This window comes from Bombus pascuorum, chromosome 4 (assembly GCF_905332965.1).
Source record: "Bombus pascuorum chromosome 4, iyBomPasc1.1, whole genome shotgun sequence".
In the NCBI taxonomy this organism is placed as follows: domain Eukaryota; kingdom Metazoa; phylum Arthropoda; class Insecta; order Hymenoptera; family Apidae; genus Bombus; species Bombus pascuorum.
The window spans coordinates 7,990,671-8,011,226 of record NC_083491.1 but is presented as its reverse complement, the minus strand read 5'-3'; the positions used below and the strand labels follow the sequence as shown (position 1 = coordinate 8,011,226).

General features: G+C 39.0%; 1 protein-coding gene across 8 annotated transcripts in view; it reads right to left on the bottom strand.

Moving 5' to 3' along the window:
* The window catches only part of LOC132906579 (sex determination protein fruitless), an 83,530-nt gene that overhangs the window by 39,407 nt on the left and 23,567 nt on the right, over positions 1-20,556 (bottom strand). The window contains exons 5-7 of one of the 8 annotated variants that reach the window (XR_009658001.1): positions 10,664-10,681; positions 6,263-8,844; positions 901-6,175 (exon numbers count right to left, since the gene is read on the bottom strand). The exons of 3 other annotated variants lie outside the window; for them this stretch is intronic. Coding sequence is in view for 4 of the 5 variants with exons in the window: in XM_060958884.1 (XP_060814867.1) it covers positions 8,549-8,844; positions 10,664-10,681 (314 nt within the window). In the remaining variant the exon portion in view is untranslated. Of the gene's footprint in view, positions 1-900; positions 8,845-10,663; positions 10,682-16,542; positions 18,856-20,556 lie in introns of those variants that run through there. 4 more of the 8 variants (XM_060958884.1, XM_060958887.1, XM_060958896.1 and 1 more) reach the window with 4 other exon arrangements.

Below are 20,556 nucleotides of genomic sequence, written 5' to 3'. Positions count from 1 at the left end.
TTTGATGGGCTAACGTTACGCGATTAAGTTTTTGTCCTATCGTCGATTATTACGATACTAAGGAATTATTCTGATCGATAGCCAGAAATACAAATCTCTTCTTTTATCTTCTTTTAACTTTGAAATATGTGCAGAGATGATTTTGGATATTTAAGACGTGAGATACCAATACTAAAAACTTTTGAACATAAGTCAACGATTTTTGATTGCCAGCAGAATGTACAATTTTTCTGCTATTAATTTTTTTTCGAAATAATATGGAGTCTATGGTGAATGTATGAAAATTGAGATCTAGATATTTAAAATGCGAATACGAATGATGTTCCAAGTTTTAACCGTGAGTTAATAACTTTTGATGAATACCTTGATTGAGGTACCAGAATCCAACATTAAAAGTTTCCATTTGAGAAAGTCAAGCATCAAGAAGAAATTCCTTTGTGGAAAAGTGAATCGAAAATGCGATCAGCCTCAAAATTCTTCAACTTTCTTAAACTTTCTAAACAAAAGGAACGTGAGTTATAGCTTCCAACTAACTTCTTCGTAATACTTCGTTCCCTTGATCTTGCCTTCGTCAAAATTAAACGTCGAAATTGCAACTCCAGAGAGATATCTACTCCAGAAACAACTATTTTCGCTTTCGATCTATCAGAAATAATTTCGCGAATGCAGATAAGAAATCGAATGACAAAATGTAAAGTACCATGCAAGGCGGGCATAAAACATAGAAATCGTTGGAGAACGTCGCGGGAACACGAAAACTTCGTTTCGTTCGAACAGCTACTAAACAGCATTCTATACAGCACAGCAATCTGACCAATTAATCGAATATATTCAAAGTAGAAAAATAGAGAATCGAATTCTTGTCGTAGTATTTCTTCCAGCAATTTTTAATTCGGACACTCCAGTCGTTTATTAATTCAATTTCCGAATAAATCTATGGTCGAGGAAATGTGTGGCGGAAGAAATTGCTCGCCGACTAAAATCGTCGCTCGAAAGTTTCGAGTCTCGCGAAGATCTCAGACGACCCAGGTGTCTTAATAAATTTGGAAGATCTTGAAACAGCGAGATCTTTTTAAACGGATCTACGAATCGCTGTCACGTAATAATTGTAACTTTTTACTCGCGCGGAAAGCAATTTTAATCCTTTCTAGCCCCTTCGTCGGCGCTCGCCGGTTGCTTCGCTTTAATCGTCCTTATTTCAAACCAGAACTACGATATGAAACTGTTTTAGAAGAACAAAGAGAAAAAGAACGTGCCACGACGATGCACGCTCGAATGTTTGCTTCGTGCAGGATCGAATTAACCCTTCGAGCTAAGCGTGATTTAAAATATTTCCTCGGGCGTAATTTTAATACTTCCTACTGTTCCTGTCGATTTCATTGGACTGTTCGGAAAAATCGTAACGTTTCTGACAGCGAAAATGTTCCACTGTGTATTTGGCGTGACTGGAACAGGATTATTCGATATTATACCGCGGATGTTTATTCGAATTCGTATTTCTATGAATTTTGCACTAAGCAGAAATTTGTTTCATCCATTAAACGTTGCAACAAACAGTACGATGTTTTGGATTCTTTATACGAGTACTTTTCTATATTGTGTGCTTCGTAATTCTTACGAAAAATGAAATTCTAAATTCAGATACATATTAGGATTAATTGGATATTAAATAGAAAGACTAAAAATTTTAATTGCTTTCCAATATAACGGGATTGAGGAAAGAAAAGCGGGCAAAAAATATTCAACCCCATCCGTTCCATTCACGAGCATCGTCTGACTATCATTCATCCCGGTCTTCACAGAACGTTCATTTCTACGACAAAAAATTGTATAGTCTAGAGGACTGCGGGAACTATTTCAAAGAACCCATTGTCGGAAGAAGCGAGCTTTTTGGAAAAGAAATTATAAAGCTATCCAAGAAACGGCGGAATACCACCAAAAAATACATATTATATAATAATGCGTTTCTTTTGTAAAATTACGAATTTTCCGGACAAGCCATTAACAAGCTATTTTGAATAAATTACTCCGACTGACAATCTTAAGATTTTCGACGATTATAAAAATACAAACTCGACGAATAAAAAGAGCTAAAGCTACTAGAAAGCTAATAGAAAGATGTCGACGATTTCAACAATTTGAATTTTCAATTTACAGCGAAGTCGGTCGACTTTCTCGATTTCTTTAAAACTCGAACGAGCTACCAATATTACTGGAAAATCTTCGACAGACTGCACGGCACACGTGCTACGAGATCGTCGTCCGTAATCGAGTTGCAATTTCACCGACGCGATAATAGTTCGACTGCATTCATGCTTCAAGGGCCTTGTAAGGTCGTGATGTTGGATAAAAATCGGGATATTACGCGAAACTCGGACATCGTTAACTAGTAATTACGTGCAACCGTAGCCTAACATGCTACTCAGACGCAATTTCATGCGCTGCCCATCGATCTGCTGTGAAAGTTAGCCAATGAAGCCCAGGTGTACACGTATCGACTGCGAAAACAGCAGGGGAAATGCCCGTAACTAGTCAGACACGAGAATTCCCCGTGTACGAGCATGAATAGGATGAACACGGTTTCTAAGTATTTACTACGAAGTTTTAGAACCACGTGAAGATTGTATAAAACAATTCTTAACTCTGCACAAGTGGATTGAGAAATTATACAATAGTTTATGTAGTTTTCTTAGTATAAATGTCTATCTAACGTATCTTTCGTTTTCAGAGTGTATTTCATGAAATTTGATGCAATTTGTAACTGTAGTTCATTGTTGCTTCGTTAGTAATGCAACTAAGAAAAATAAATTCTTCGGGAAACAAAAGATTTGGAGCAAACAATTATGAATTACTCTACTGTTTAGCAATGAAAATAGTATCGTTCTTTTTTAATTTAATTAATAGTTTTGGGGTTTCGATCACCTGTAATAAAATTGTTTATCGTTTAGAAAAGAGTTGAAAGGTCTGTTCTAAGTTGTGACAGCGTTCTCCCGTTCTATCGATTAAATTTCATTGAGGAACAATGACATAACGGTGACCTCCGTAATAGCGAATAACGTGTTTTTAGAATTAATTTTTGCAGATGCCATTTCAAAGTTGACAATTTTCCTAGATGTGTCACTCCTCTAGCAAAGCAACGATAAATATCTGCGTATGGAATGCGTGAGAGTGAATGGCCTGACATTTCAGAGATAAAGAACTGCGAATGGAAAGTGAGTAGTCGGGATTACGCGTTGCATAATTTCATGTATGTAAATTACAAAGAATGCGATAAAGACGTAAAGTGTGTCACAGATTACTTCAAAATGATTTTATACAATTTTGTTTCACTTGTTCTTTGGACACCAGGTGCTTATAGTAAGATTCGCTTTTAATTTTTGGTTTTATAAATTAATGGTTTTTATAAAAATTCTAAGCCTTTTTAAGGATACCTAGGAGGATTTTCAATTATTCGAAAGTGATTTTAAACAATTTTATTCCACGATATGCGCCGTTATATAAAGATAGCTGCATTTTTTCTCGGAGTGAGAAACACTAATTAAGCATAGAATTTTGTAAACAGACGAAAATCCACTTATGTGAGTTAAGAGAGAACTCTTTAACGTAACCACAGCAGACGCAAATAAAATTAGCGAACTTCACAATCATTCTTTTTCTACCACCAACGTTAACTTCGGATACTGCTAAAATTTCGCTACACATCCACTGAACGAATCATAAAATTCCAAAGAATAGATCACGCCGCGTTAAAAATCCTTCTGAGAATGCTCCGCGACCTAAAAATTTTATCTCGCCCCGGCGTCTATTAAAAGAGTCATAAAATTTCAAACTACAGAGAACTCACTTGTCCATCATGAACTTTCCACAATCTCGGCTCTTGAAGTTTTATCTCGACGACCGATCTATTAAGAAACTCGTAAACATTTTCAAACTGCACAATTATAATTATAATTGAAACGAAGATAGACCCGCACAGAGTAGTACTGGGATCGCGTTCGAAACGGAAAACAATGATATTTGGACGAGCTCGAAGTCGTAGACGTATGTAGATGGAGGACGGAAGGATCGAAGAAAATTTCGTTACATTTTCTCCCTGTGAAATCCTAAATTCTAATGCGATATCGTTTGGATCGTCTAGCGGATTTTCTCTTTGACCAGCACTCGGAACACTCGGCTATCGTATATAAATATTTGGTGTGAGATAAAAAGAGAAAACGTAGTTATATATATAAAGAAGAAGAAGAAGAAGAAGAAGAAAAAGAATAGAAAAAATATGTATAGACGCGAAGACGAGCAGAGATTTGAATCTCATAGTCGTATCGCAACGGAAATTGATATATAAGAAAAGAGGAAAACGAGGAGACGACAAGAAAAGAAAAGTCGAAAGTTTTAACGTTTGCAAGACGCAAATTCGCCCCGCCCCATCCGATAATAATAAATAATAAATTCTGCATATAACGTGTTATTGTAATATAATTATAATATATGTATATAATATATATATATACGCGTCTGTATGTATATGTATGTTTCATGTTTGTGTCCCCGTGTATATAATTGTGTATTGGCGTGGTAATATATAAACAGTGAATAACACATATATAAAATCATTAAAACGATAAAACAAAATAAAATAAATTATCCAATATATTAATTAATATACTTAATCATCTGCGTAATATATTAATATTCTGGTTATTATATATATTATATATTATTAAATTATGTATCTATATATATATATATATATGTATAGGTATATGCGTGTTCGGTTGTAGCCTTAACTATGCAAAGTGCCCTTTTTTGCAAAAGAGAGAAGATCGACGGGTAATATCATTTGATCACAATGTAGCGGTTTGGCTCTTTGAATAGCTAGCGGATTCGACGTTTCAACTGAGTCGACGTGTTACCCGACGCGAGTTACACGATTTCCTAAGCTTCGAAACACACGTACCATCCATATGCATTTTCGTCCGTCCGTCCGTCCGTCGGCTGTAAACGTTAACCATTCATCCATGCGAAATACGAATCCGAGCGTGTACGCGTGTATAGTGATCGTGTCACGCATCCACGCCTGGACGTCTGCGCAACACGGCTCTACGTTATATCTTTCTCCTTCTTACTTTCCTTCTCTTACTTTTCAGAAAACCCCTATATCGTTAATATAATATTATAATGTGTAAGGAAGTAAATATATGTATATATAAATTTCCTCGTGTAAAAACAAACAAAGAAGAAAGGTAGAACAAAAAGATTGCACCCCAACCAATTAAATATCAACGTGTAACGATGTATTGGATTGTCCGAAAAGTTTCTTTCGTTTTATAAGGATATAATAGTTGCACAATGTCTTTTTGTTTTATATTAATTTATCGAATTATATACGAACATAATAATAGAAATAGAACGAAATGGATTATACCTAATTCAATAAAATAATATAAAACAGAAATTGTTGTTCATCTATTATCACCTTATGAAACGAAAAAAAACTTCTCGGGCAACCTAATAGCTGTGAAATATTTCGTAACCAGCCCTCTTGAATAAAAATTGACATCGTTATTTTAAAACGTATAACACTATCATTACCGTCCGGCTGCCGGATTTTGAACCGTGCAATAACCGGCCGATTAACCATAACGTATTAACGTATATAATGTATAATATAATAATATAGTATAGTACTATAAAATCAATCCGATTACAGATAAGATTCTTATTGTGTTCGCCTATGCACTTAAGTTCCGAATTCGTGGAATGTCTCGCGTGATTTTCCACTATTTATCTGCTGCCGATATTGCATCCGCGGAGGTGTGCAGTTTAAATTGTAAATATCATAGACTTTTAGGTGTTCAAGTAATAAACAACGCGTTTTATAGTTCAGAGCTCATATTAGAACTGCAAAGCGCCACTACGTACTTCTTCTTGCGCCTTTGTCCTCTTGTAGTTCTTTTTTTTTTTCTTTCTTTCTTTTTGTGTCTTCATTATCATCGTCATTTCCTGTTCTTCTTATCTCTAACAAAAACAAAAGACCGCTAGAAACGATGCATAGGACTAAAAGATTTCGTTGTTAGTCGATTAATATTGCGTGTCGCCGTACTTCCGGTGATTCCTGAAGTACACGAGGATGTCGTGTGGCTGCGTGTTCCGTGTCTTTGTCCCCGTCGCTGTACGTCTACAGACGTACATGTGCGTGTATTATGTGTAAGTGCAAATTAACGTGTGGTGTATCAAACGCCTGCCTCTCTCGTCGTGTACATACCTGATGTGTCCGTGTTTCCTGACTGTATCTATGTGTGAGAGTGTAGAAGTGTATCCATGTGCCAAATACTCCCCGAGAATCCCCCGTAAATTCCATCCCGCGGAGGTGAAACCCCGCGAACTGGACCAGCACGTACATACGTGGGCGTAATACATTGCCAACGATTCCCGATGAAACGCCGATGAAACACACGATTACACTCTAATATGAAGTCCAACTATAAACTCTTCAACAACTATACAACTCACCCTGCGTATCGAATGAATTACTTCCAGTAATTTCGCATTAATAATTAATTAATTGATTGATTAATTATAATTCTTCTTTTCCGGCTGTCGAGCGGCGTGTATCGGCCGCTAGGCAGCAGCAACTACGGGAGGAATTGGCACCACGTTTGCTCCCACTTTATATATATATATATATATATATAATGTATATATATATATAATATGTAATTCCATTAAATCTCCCATTATCGATATTTATAATATATATATATATAGAGCAATATATGCGCGAATCGTGAACTCTCCCGAGCTAACTCTCTTTAGTATCGTCGATCGGCGCAGCGCTAGTTTACCACAAAAAAAATAAAGCTGCCCGGTCTTTGGACAATGTTCGAAACATCGTTTCGTACGGCAGCCGGCATGGCGCGAGTTTACGTGTGCGCGTCACGGGGCGCGTTCGCGTGCGCGCATGCGCGCCCGCGCGTTACCGATCGGCCCGAGGATAACGCGAATTCCGCGAGCCTAACAGCCGAGATATAGAAATAAGCGACCCGCGCCAACCTTGATTCGTCTCAGGCTCTCTCTTTACCTCTGCCTCCGCTTTCGATGCGCCGATCGTCAATAAGAAAACAACAACAAACAACAAACGGCTAACGCGCCAGCAATCGAGAAGGAACTTTCATCGCCGCATCGTTTATCGATCGTGAAAAATCTGACTGGTGTCGTGCCAGAGACGAATCGAACTTAAAAATCGGCTCTCGAAGAAAAGTTTCCCGCGACAGCGACGGCGGCGTATCACGCGCATGCGCGTGCGCCGTTCCTCCAGCTGACCGATCGTTCCCGCGCGTGCGCGCCAATCGCCGCACTCGCCTGCCCCCTTACAATAGATTCTGACGCGCGCGCAACTCGCCATGCGCGGCACTCGGCTCGCTCGCTTTTTCTTCTCAGAGAACGATTTTGTTAACTAACACGACAAGCCCACCCCAAAAAATGTCGCTAAACATCATACACACCACGTGCTTACAAAAAAACCCCCCTTCCCGCGCGATAGGAGAATCTCGTCGATTTCTTAAGCGTAGAACCTATAAAAGATTTGGTGTTCGAAAAAGAAAAAAGCCGAGAGAGACCGGCCTTTGCGTGGCCGTGACATCAGGGCCGTATCGTATTATGATCTAAAGTGCGACAATACCCCCCTGTCGGCGCAGCCACTCGCGCTCTCTGTATATCATTTTCTTCTTTTTCTGTTCTTATATATATGTATGTATGTATATATATGCATATTCATACCCATATATATACATGTATATGCATACATATATATATATTTGTATATATATGCATGTGTAAATTATTTATTTATATATTATTCATCGTTACTTTTTTTCTGGTTTTCTTGCTTCCGGGGCGCAGTACGTACGTATAAAGTAAATATATATACATATGTATATATATTTATATATATATATATATTATATATGTAGGAATGTAATATAGTGTAGTACCGTGTATGGATTGCCTGGCAATCAACGATAGATATTGGTAAATTAATCTGTGCGAGCTTACTCCTCAATTCTTTCAGCGTCAAACTTTCTTCACTTGACAATTGTTCGTCTTTAACATTTCCCATTTTATTTTTTCAACGCTATTATTCAAACGACACACTGCACTAATTTTAACGATCAACGATATTGTCTTTTATCACACCGCACACCGGAATTTAACACTAGTACGATTTGATCCGGGACGAACCCCCAATTTCTAGGAAAATGGTATAACGCTAGTAGGTTTGGTAACGGTATGATTGTTACAATATCGTTTGATACTCCGTCAATCTATGTTTACGCAATCACTATTCGTCATTAAGTAACTTGGTTACAACGGTTCTTTTATAAATACGCTGACAACACTCCATGACAACGTTGACAACACACACCCGATATCTCCCAGACAATCCGTCTACGATACTACACAATACTACATTCCTACATATATATACTTATATATATATGTATATATATTTATAAGGTATATACAGACGCGTGCACGGTCCATCCGCGTTTTAGGACAGCGTGTTCATGGTATCGTTAGTCATCGCGGAAAGCGCCAAGGTGCCTGTCACGAAATCGTTTAGATCGATCTTTCTTGCCTCGGGGTGTTTGAATTTAAAGTGCGTGCGCAGGTTGTCGCTACGTGTGTACGTGGCACGACAGAGAGGACACTCAAACCTGCCGGGGAAGTGGACGTGGTAGTGGTTCCTGATGTGCGTCACGACCTTGCCGCACAGCTTGCACCTGTGAAGGTTGCAGCCGCCTGGCACCCGGTCAAAGGTCAGCCGCATGTGCCAGGCTTTTGAACCTGCAACATCAACACAAGACAAGTCACTTTCAACTGTTGGCCACCCAACACGACCTACACGACGACGAGCCGCCCGCGGCCCAGTCTGTGTCGACGGCGGCTCGATCGCTTCTTTCTCTCTCTCTTTTTCTTTCCTCATGTATACGCTCTCTCTCTCGTACTCTCAGTCTCAGTTTCTCTCTCTTTGATTGCCTCTCTAGTCTCCTCCACCTCCTTCCTTCCCATCATCCTCCGCGTTCGCCGCCTCCTCCGTCACTCCTTTTTTTCCCCACAGTTCACAGCCTCTTCTTTTACTTTTTTCTTTTTTCTACCTCCCCACTAATTTTCCCCGCGTTTACCCTCCTACTTACGAATCAAGGCCGTGATCATGCGACCGTGTCACACGTACTCTATATGCTTTCTCTTTCCTGTCTCTCTACCGAAGAGAAGAGAGACCTTTCCTCCGCCTCGCCTTCGAAACCTCTTTTTCCTCCACCCCAAGAAGCGAGGTCGTTCACGCGTTACCCTTGTCGAGCGTGTCGTGCAGCGTTTGGCGCGCGAGAGAGAGGATCGAGGAACGGTTGATGGATCGATCGAAATCACGGGACAACGAAGCAGAGATTCGAGAAAAGGGAGGAACACACACGCGTACGAAGAAAGAAAAAGAGAAACGAGACGACGTTTGCCACTGGAATTTTGGCTGAGAATTTGACGCGCAGCGATTTACAAACGCTCCGGTTGACCAAGAGTCCAAGCAATTTCGATATTTCCTATAACGTTTAATCTATTTCAACGAATTAAGTGCTTCGATATACAGATACGATTGTTGATGGGATCAGGCTTAATGGCGCTTTTAAACGTCAGCTTGTAATTGTATAAATATCAAATATTTTTTGCTCGATTCGACTGATATGTAGGAAGATAACTGTTTCGAACGGATCTATCGCAATATATGTAGCTGGCATTACTTTTATCACTGCATAATCTTTCATTTATTTCCATATCTTATTCACATTTACTGGAACTGTAACGCGATCTTTTATAAAATTCTGTCATACGAATACTAGGAGCAATAGCAACTACTAACAGTCAAATAATTGTAGTCTGAACATAAATATACCGATAGAAAAAGATATTTCTAGATATACGACATATTAAAAATTGAAATTTAATATCACTTCAAGTATACCGCAAGCTATCGAGTCGTATCGTATGTCTAAGTTAATGAAGGCTTAACGTTTCTATTTGTCATTAATTTTATACGTACAATCAAATTTATTTTTTACTTACGGTAAGTTTGATCCCATCATTAGTCACGATCGTGTTTCGTCTCTTTTTATGGAGCTATAGTCCTTTTACAATAATTACTTTTCACGTAAACGTTTAACATTTATCCGAATTATCAATAGAAATTACTACTACATCCTTAAATGTTAACAAATAAAAAAATTAACCTTGGTCAAGAGCGTTGTAATGCATTACTATCGATCGATCACATTTATTTTAACATTTCGTTTCTTTCAAACCTTAGAGAACACTCCATTATGTTAAACAACGGTACCAATCTCTTTCGTAACGAGTGTAACTCGTGTCAATGAAAAATTTTAACCGCGATAACACAATGTCCGCGGAGGTTCGTAATACAAACGTTAATTATACCACGACATGTTCCTCTTACTTATAACAAAAATATGAAAGTACAAAAACGAAGTGAAGCAAAAAAAAAAAAAAAAAGAAAATAAATAACATGAACGAAAAGGAGGAAGAAGGACAATCATAATTATATCGCATAAGTAAAAGGACACTCTGTACATCGGGATTAAGTGCAACACACATTTACTTTTGCGTAAAAAGTCCTCTGTAAAAGAAAAAAAAAAGAAACGGTCGTTCAAACTTTCAAACCAGTGCAATTAACAAGAAAAAATGCATGATGGGTGACGTGTACAAGTTTGCTACAAGTTCTGTGCGTAGGCAAAGCGAGCTTTCCAGAATAATTAATTCGAACTTGGTTTTTTGCGTTAAGGGATTAATCGTAAATAAATAAAAATACATAAGATTATACACTCCATTCAAGGAGAACCAAAATTAAGAAAACCGAACGAAAGGTGACGACAAAAAAAAAAATAGAACCAGAAAAGGGAAAGAACAGGTAATCGATGCCAGCGAAATCGATCGTTAATCATAAACAACAAAAATAAAGCAGCGATTGTTTGCCGTCATGAAGGGGAAAACTAGTAAGGCGTTAAATTGGTGTTGTTTTATCCAATATACATTATACCTACATATGTACAAATATACGAGGCCCTGCAACCTCTCGAATAAGTTGAGGATTGGCATAACGCGTAATGGAGTACTCTCTAAGCGGCTGAACCAACTGGTTAATACAGTTACGAACTTCCCAACCTAGTGACACACAGAACACCTCCAAGTGTCGGGTTCGTTCGTCTCCATTTAGCGTTTTTGCACCGACAACGCGGAACACGTCGGCATAATCTTTTCACCGGAATGTTTTAAGCACGGAAGCTGCCTCAAATGAAGTTGCAGCCACCTACTCCGAATACGTTTACGGAGTAAGAATTGTTATTCGCCGGGCGAATCTGCGCGGAGGCGGATAGCGATGGGACTGAGTGTATCGTAAGTTGTTTCATTAAATGAGCGACATGATGAGATAATTAAGAATATTTGATAAAATGATTTAACAGCAATTTTTGATGGCATGTGTTCAAACCTTGTATTATATAGCGGAAGGAACAGTAACATTTACATATATTTAGAATGTTTAAGTTGAACTTATCTAATTACTTTGTATGATTTAGCAGTGAATATTAGTTACAGTTATTCGTTGATATTTACTAACTGATAAAACATTGTCACAACATATATATTTATTTTTAAGTCTTTATTTACCAATAGAGTAGGGTACCCTTTTAATCAGCCTCTATGGGATTATATTTCTGGACGTAATAAAAATAAAATAGAAAATACGTATATGTATATAACATCTATTATATATTCCTGTATATCAACGCGCCTATGCGAAAATTAAATGTTATTATACTCTTTTATTACATTTGCGATAAATATCTAAGCTACGAGTGTGAAGTACGTAAGAAAAAATATGTCTACTATACTTTCAACTTTTATACTAAACTATATTATTTTTAATATATTCCCTCCTCTCTATATCTACACACATAGTTCTTCCCCACAGGTATCTGTCAAAATCACTTTTCGCATCAGAAGTTTCCCATAAATAAAAACTGTACAAACTCCTGAATATTTGTATGAAATTTCACGTTCGAAAGCTATCACCATCTTCAACATCACCAATTTCACAGTGCATTTCTTCAAGCTACCCGCAATAACTCTACCTCTGACAGTCACTATGAAACAACTATCCAATAGCAAGGTTCGAACATATTACCAGCCCACTGATCGTGAACACTGCACGGTGTTATTTATTTCTAAAATATTGCCCGATCCTATTAAAACTAGCGTTCAGCCACTAAATTGATCTACGCGTCGTAATCGCATGTACCGAACTCGTTCCCATCGCTAACTGCCGGCGAGGCTTCGTTTGAGGTGTTCTACGATCTGTGAAAAATGCAGTCCCACGGAGAATCCGGAGAAAGAGAGAGACAGACAGGCAGACAAAGAGAGAAGGAGAGAAGAAGAGAGATAGAAAGGGGGATATCTCATCTGGATGGACCGATCAATATTTTCTCAAAGAGTTAAACGCTTTCGGGCTCACACATGTTTCAAAGTGCGTGCACCGTTGTCGATAGCGGGAAAAGGGCGATCTTTTTATTCTCAGCACTTAGAGATATCAAGATTCCGCGATTCGGGACTCAATGAACATACAGAGACTCGATTTCAATAATACCCGATGCTCGAGAGGGTGTCAGTGTGCGCAAGGTCTCGTAACACGACTCACATGTCACGGAGATCGATGCGAGCACCTATATAAATGTATGCGATCCACGTGCTATATATTCACAGGGTGTTCCGGTAATCATGGTACGATCGACAAGGAGGCGATTCTACGTGTGAAAATGAGTCGGAAATGTGGAATGAAATTGTTTCCTAGAACGTTTCGTTTCCGACAAAATGAAAATATCGCAACAATTAACCAAACAGATGGAAACGCAACTTTCGTGAAAATAAGGCTTCAAACGGAGAAATTTTATTCTACATTTGTGTCTTATCTTCGCGAGTAGAATAACCTTCTGTTGATTATAAATTCGGCATACAATAACGAAATGTTCAAATTCCATTTGATCGGAAACGACGCGTGCCGCAAGAAGAAACGTTATTCTATATTTCCGACTTATTTTCGCACGTAGAATCGCCCAACTGTCGATTCCATCATGATTTAGAACACTCGGTATACATATGCGCGTGTGCATATATGCGAATATCTGTCGCTGATAAAACGATTCCACGGCGAGTCGACGTATCGATCTACTGCATTCACGCTACCTTTCTCTCTTTCTCTCTCTCTCTTTCTCTCTTTCTGTGTTCCCGATTAACGTACAATTTAAATAATATTTGCGTGATAGGCTAGATAACGGGCGTTTATGGGGAAAAGGTAAAAGGTCATTTCGTTGAACTTCTCGATCGATCAGCTCGACTAACGGTAACGTTGGTAGGAAGGGCGTCGACGAGAAGGCAGAAAAAGGGGAGGAAAAAAGGGGGAGGAAGAAGGGGAGGAAAAAGGAGGAAGAGAAAGGGAGCTGGATTGGGGGACGAAGGACGGAGAGTGACGCTAGGTGAAAGAGGGGCGGAGAAAACGCGTTTCAAAGACGTTAAAACTTTTGACGTTCTGCAGCTGGTTCGATTTTCAATAAAATCTGATTTCCGACGAGCACGCCGAGAGCACGTTTTCATTTCGCGAGATGCTCAAAGAGGTAACAGTACCAAGCGCGCAGCGGAATACGGTTTAAGCGTCGATTCGTCGACGTCGTCCCGCTCGTTGTAAGAGAACTTTGTACAACCTTGTTCCTTTACACACTTTATGTACATATATATATAAATAAATATATATATATATATAGGTAACCGTGGCCTCTTTACGCGATAACAGGTGGCGTACGTAGGAAAAGCGACTAATTCTTAGGGGGAAAAAGTAAATCGAAAATGTGGAATGAGATCTTTCAAAGCCGTGGATAGTCGAACAGTTTTGCGTCACTGCTTCGAGTGATTTTAAGCCTCGATACTTCTAGAACATGAGCGACTTTCACACACGTTGTATGGGAAAGTAGCACAAATTTATATAGATTCTTCGACTTTTAAGAGATATATCTATCGTGACTCACTGAATTTGCTATTAACCAGTATTTCGAAACGAGTATCTTTCGTTTGGAATGTAAATATGAATATGTCTAATCAAACAGAATTGCTTATCAGGATGAAAAAATAAATGATACGATTAATTAAAGTATGGTCCGTTCGAAGAGTGTTAATGTATGAGAGCTATGTTTGAACAAATTTTAATGTTTTATCTCATATTCTCATCGTATAAAATAATTCCAGAGCAAATCTCTCTGGTTCACTGTCCAGTTTTATGCATGTTACTGTAATACTGTTTTTCATAATACTTCTTCCGTCCTTTCGTGATACTATGTATATTATATGTATGATATTATATGTATATTATTCCTGATATATACAGGTATTCTTAATATAGACGATTCATCAAAAATGCAGAATTACGACTTTGAATTACATCCACATAACTCATTCTATTCAGTTAACGTATTCGCTGTTACATCTTGAACCCGAGTAATTTCATTTAGAAATGAGAAGTTTCGTCACGTACTTTTATGATATGCATGTGACACTCCCTTGAAAACACCTATATGACGTCTTTGATAATTACTTGTTAGCATAACTAATGGAAATTGTTCCAATTTCACTTATCTACAAACTTCTCTCATCTTTTTAACACGTCACAGATCAATATGCACGCAGGAAAAACACGTAAAGTCTAATTTTTATGACACTTGCCCGAAGAGATGTACTTTAATGCAACGTAGTTGGAAAGGGAAACTGTTTAGGTCTAAAAATACAAGCCTTTTAAAAATAGGCTACAAATCCGATCAATATCTTTTACACATTCAAGAGAATACCAAGAACACATATTTACATCGAGTATGGAATTAATTACTGAATTTTTAAATTACTGCTCTATAAAAAAATAGGATTTCACATACTGGGTCTTCTCGACACTTACTTTTAATGATCCAAGTGACGTATTAAATTTGATAGTCGTTATTTCGAGTACTTGTTAAAATAATATTTCGTTCAATAATCTCTCTAATATAGTTGTTCCATTAAGGATCGTATGTAGGTCATGGCCATCGTAAATTATTATACCTGGCCTCGATAATGACTATTATACTATGATAAAAATTATTGATTATTCTAAACTGTCGCAAGATACAACTACACGAAAAATTATTCGCTTATTATAATATTTACTCTGTCTCGAAACAAATAATATTTTTCACTATAATTGAAAATACCATCACACGCACGTTCAGATACGCATCAAAAACAAACGAATTATTTTAAGTGGTCAAGTTAATCAGTATCAGTATCTATACAAATCACTGGACAGTGAACGCATTGAAAATATTTTTATCAAGATCTCTCCGCATTTTCAAAGTATATACCATTCCTCAAAGAAAAGTCATCTTCTTCCTGTACGACCTGTTACCAGAATCGAGTAATCTGCTTCCATGGAGCCGACAACGTGTATAAAAAATAATGCTGTATATATTTTGTGTTAGTGCAGGATATCCTCGGTTAGACTTTGTTAGACTCTTTGCTGGTAATATGCGTTAGCGTGAATTGCTTGTTACACGGTTACATTGCGTGTGATCCTCTCTCTGCTGAACAACAAAGGCATGATGTACAACAGATCGTGTTCCCAAACAAGAGGTAGACAGTAAGAGAGAAAGAGAGAGAGAGAGAGAGAGAGAGAGAGATGTACGTGTAATGAGCAAGATAGAAGGAGATTAATAGACACTGAAAAAACGAAAACACGAGAGAAGCAGCTGTTCGAGGAGAGATGATACACATTCCTCTGTCCTCCGATCGAAACGAGAATCTCCTCTTTTTTCCAAAGAGAACAAATAAAATAACAACGAAAAAGAGATATATAAAAAAAAAAAAAAAATGAAGGGAAGAGAGACTGGTCGCTTTTTCTTCCGTAAAAATCATCCGCCGAAAGAACAACTCTCGCGTGTATCAGCATAGCGCGTCGGAGCGCACCGACCACGAAGCACACATCCCCCTCTTTTGCATGTCTCCTTTTATCAGTCTTTTATTACTTTCTTTTTTTCCTCCCCCACCCATCTCCGTCCTCCTCTTTTCCCTCCTGCCCTTCCCAAAAATAGCAGCCGACTGACTCGAGGTGTTTTTGCAACGGTATCGAGCGATAATACCTCGCCGTACGATAAAGTACAACACCCGTGGTCCACGGTTTGGAATTGGCTTTCAATCATCGTCATTTATTTCACAAATCTGTTCAGTACAAAAATATTACAGTATATATATATTCTCGTAAATATATATATATATTTAAATATATGTATATATTTTGCTTTCATTTTATTTCCTTCGAATCCTTGTCGCTTAATTTACACCTACGTGTGATGCTAGGATAAGAATTCTAATTGCTAGGTACATCGGGCGTGTGTTCATTCTCCATAGCGGTTTTCTTTTTTTCCTTTTTTTTAAATATGTATGATAAAGCGATTTACGCTGGTGCAGACATAGACGGGCGTATGGCGCGTTCAGTTCTTTCGCTACTTTCATCAGCAAACAGAAAATTTATGTTTGTAAGTGACAATGAGCACGCGTGATTCGCCATTGATCGATTTACGATTTAATCGAGTACGACGCAGTCTGTCGAATTTAATTTTCCAAATTATCGTTAAAAGGAAAAGTCGTTTATTGACGAGATTGTCAAATAGCTTCATTGTATGTAGCTTATTCGTGCAAAATTCAAGTTTAAACTTTGAGTATGCGGTCATCGTTCGGATTCACAATGTCTGCAACTCGATCCTATAATCATTCTATGAACGTATGACCAATCGATACTTCTCGCCTATCGTCCTCTATTTTCAGAACGAAATAGAGAAAGGAAGTGGTTGTATTAGATTTATTGAACTGGAGAATGATGAAAGACGTGCATGAAATTGTTTTTACAAATGACACTGCTCTACGTCGACTACGTCTACGTTGCTCGTACGTTACAGCGGACTCATTACCAGTAATATAATAATCGTAAACGAATGTTCCAAATTTCCGATTCGATATACTCTGGACGTACTTACATAAGCTGAACCGAGAAATGACCACAGTTAGCGAATTTCGGTCATCGATATTACTCTGTCTCGTACCAGAATGCAGTATGATAAGAGTACATAGGATGAAAACGTATTCTGAAGAATGAAAGATCGATCAAGGCAACGGTACGAGCGTTTAATCGCATGGAGGATTCGGAGCTAAAGTAGCAAAATCCCTTTTCGAGCTTAGAGTCCTGGTATATCTAGATGGGAGACGAAGATCGATCGACCAGAAATGAACTTCGAAAAGTATCGCGAAGCTCTGGCCAACAAACGGGGAACTGGCACACTCAGGGCGAGTGACCAGTCACAGGGCGTAGCAGATTTCCGGCCACGAACCTCTCTGGAAGCGACTATCGCGACTTTTGTCGGCCATATTACCTAATCAAGCGAAACAAGCAAGAGTGAAAGAGGAGAAAACAACTGGACGAAACGGTCTGTTTCAATTGAACGGCGCGCGTAGGTGTGCGGTTTCCCGCAAGATCGCCGTGCAGGGAGATGAAGTCATTCAAACTCCGCCTTTTGTTTCATCCTTTATTTCCGCGGAACTTTTCCCACCGGCTACAACGTACGGAAAATACAGGGGGAGAACTCGATCTAGCAAGCCAGCCACAGAGAAGAGAACAGAGTATCTCTACTTGTGCCTCGTCGATTCGATCATGCACGTACTTTGAGAGCATGCATACGAATTTATGCTATATCGTGCGTTCCGGAGCCAACGATATTGGCTAAAATGAAATCGAACCAAGTAGAAAACGTTCATCCTTTGATGATAACCCGAGCGAACCTGTCGCCGATCGTGTCGATACTCGAGCGTTTATAATTATACGCCTCGCGGAGTTTGCTCCAATCCAACTGCTCCCCTGCGATGTTTTCGAATCTATTCGTACGTTTATACCTCTACGTACATGCGTCACGGCGGTGGCAGTGGTACGACGAAAATAGAAAGATTGCCACGTTCGTTAGAAACCAAGACACAGGAAAGTCTGAGAAATCAGAAGCCTGACGCTATCGAAGACCATCGTCGCCTTTCGAATTTCCTGCGAGAAAGTTCTTCGGAGGAAGTTGTCGAAAGTTTGCGCGACCTATCCAGCTGCTGACTTGTGTCGAATCAAACGACTTCCGTATTTCGACTGACGAAACGTACCAGAAACCTGGAAAAACTTGCGAGCGCGTAACTATAATGAATGAAGCCAGAATAGCCGTGGATGAAAGGATGATGCTAAATGAGCTGGATTGGTTGTCCTCGAGTTACCAGTTCGTGTATACATATGTATGTACATAGAACAGAATACGATGCAACAGAAGGCGGTTGTAAGTGGAAGGGAGGAACAATATTCCAATAGAGCGACAATATTCGACGTCGATGTGGCGATCTTACGCTGTGCATTCGGTTACTGACCGATTTGTGCCACAATGGGAGGCAGCTGCACGCAGTTGGGAACGACAACCGTTCCTGGTTATCCGGACAAACATACGACGGCTAACGGCACACACGGCCAGTACCAACACCACCACTGCCAGCACACCGCCGCCCGTCGTCACCCTCTCTGCACGAGGATTCCTCGGCTCGTGAGAGGATCGCAAGGGCGGAGGCATCCAACAGGGCAGCTGGAACTCTGACCTTGCCGGGGCGCAACCCTCTCTCTCTTCTCCAGTGAGACACCACTGGCCAACACTGTAACAGAGAGAGAGGAAGAGAGAGACTGGACGTTGATTAGCGTGCATAGGGGGAGAAAAAAAAATGTGAAAGACGGGATGGATGGATCCCTTTTCGGTATGCTCTAACCAACGCAAGACGATCTTTTACAACGCAAGGCCCGACATTTGCATACGCCGACATCGATCACGGCGTTATATTTCTCGCCAACTGCGCTCTGTAGAATTACAGTATAATAAGAGAGACAGGCAGACAGAAAAGAGAGAGAGAGAGAGTTACGTGGAGGGAACACGAAGCTCTGTACGTATAAGGATGGTAGAAACTAGGATAAAGAAGGTCGGTGAGTAGCATTATATCTCTCAAGCTCTCTCCCTCTCTCGTATTTCTCTCCGCTATGCCACTGCATTCGAGGCTATGTAACCCCGTTTACGTATGTATGTACAGCAGCCCAGTCACTATGATACATGTGTGCGGTTTCAACGAAACAACCGTACAACTGTCATAGAAACTGTTTTGGGACGCCAGTTTTCTCTCTCCAGGCGACGATTCTCCCAACGATACCGACGTCCAAACCCCTCCAACTACGTTTTACCCCATCGTCGTTCCCTCTGCCAGGTGATACTCGCGTGAAAAGATTCGCTGCAATGGAGAGGAGATTATTAGCTCGACGAGGGAAAACTAGGAACGAGAAAATTCACGGTTATGAGAAACGGCGATTTATTTTCAATGATCGTTGGATAATTTCAACACGATGAACACGTTAGGAAAAAAATCTACTGTCTTCTAACCGTCGATGAAATTTATATCTATGTTGATTTAAGTTGGACCATCTCCCTCTCCCGTGAGACAGATATCGGTTAAAAGCTACCTTGGCAAATTGATTCATTTTTAATGGCCGCAAAAGGTCCGGTGCTTCGCCTTGTTTCACCTAGCACGAAACTCGAAATGGATGAAAATGGGTTAATAATAATTTCACCGTCTCATACCGGACATTCGTAAATTTCCTCAACGAAGCGGAGTGTTCGTATATGTTTGGATTTAGTCTCGCATAACCTATCGGCTTGCCCAGGTCAAAATCAGAGGAATATCGTGCCGCTGCTGGATAGAACCAATAACTAACGTTGATTGATCGTGCAACCTACCAAAACGAAAATAATGACACGCTCGAGACATCGGATGAATGCAAACAAAGGGGACATCTAAAGCGAAGGATAGATGTTTGAATGCAATAACCATTCGGACGTAAGATAAATGCATTTTGCAACGGATCGCTACCATCGTGTGTAAAAAAATTGGTATACGCGTAAAAAAGGAAAGACGAAATGAAATATTTTCTACGGTTGAAAGTTCGCTTCGGGATATAACAGTATCCATCAAAGAGGATTAAGAGGATCACGCCGTTCAACCTTAATTTTCACAATTCATCATATAGGACTTTTTATATTTTTTCTAACCTTTTGTTCTATAATTATTTTTCTATCTTGTCTTAATCGGTTCTAATATTGTCCGATTTAAAATTTACTTTTTTGATAAACGCATTTTTAATCAATCTTCTATACTAATAAAATATTCGGAATAGAACGTGCATAATACGAGAAATATATATGCATATAATTCTAATACGTGTTAATCTAAAATTGCTTTCTGTAACATGTTTCACAAAGGTACACTACAACATATAAATCAATTTTTTAACAAATAAAATATATAAGTTAAAAA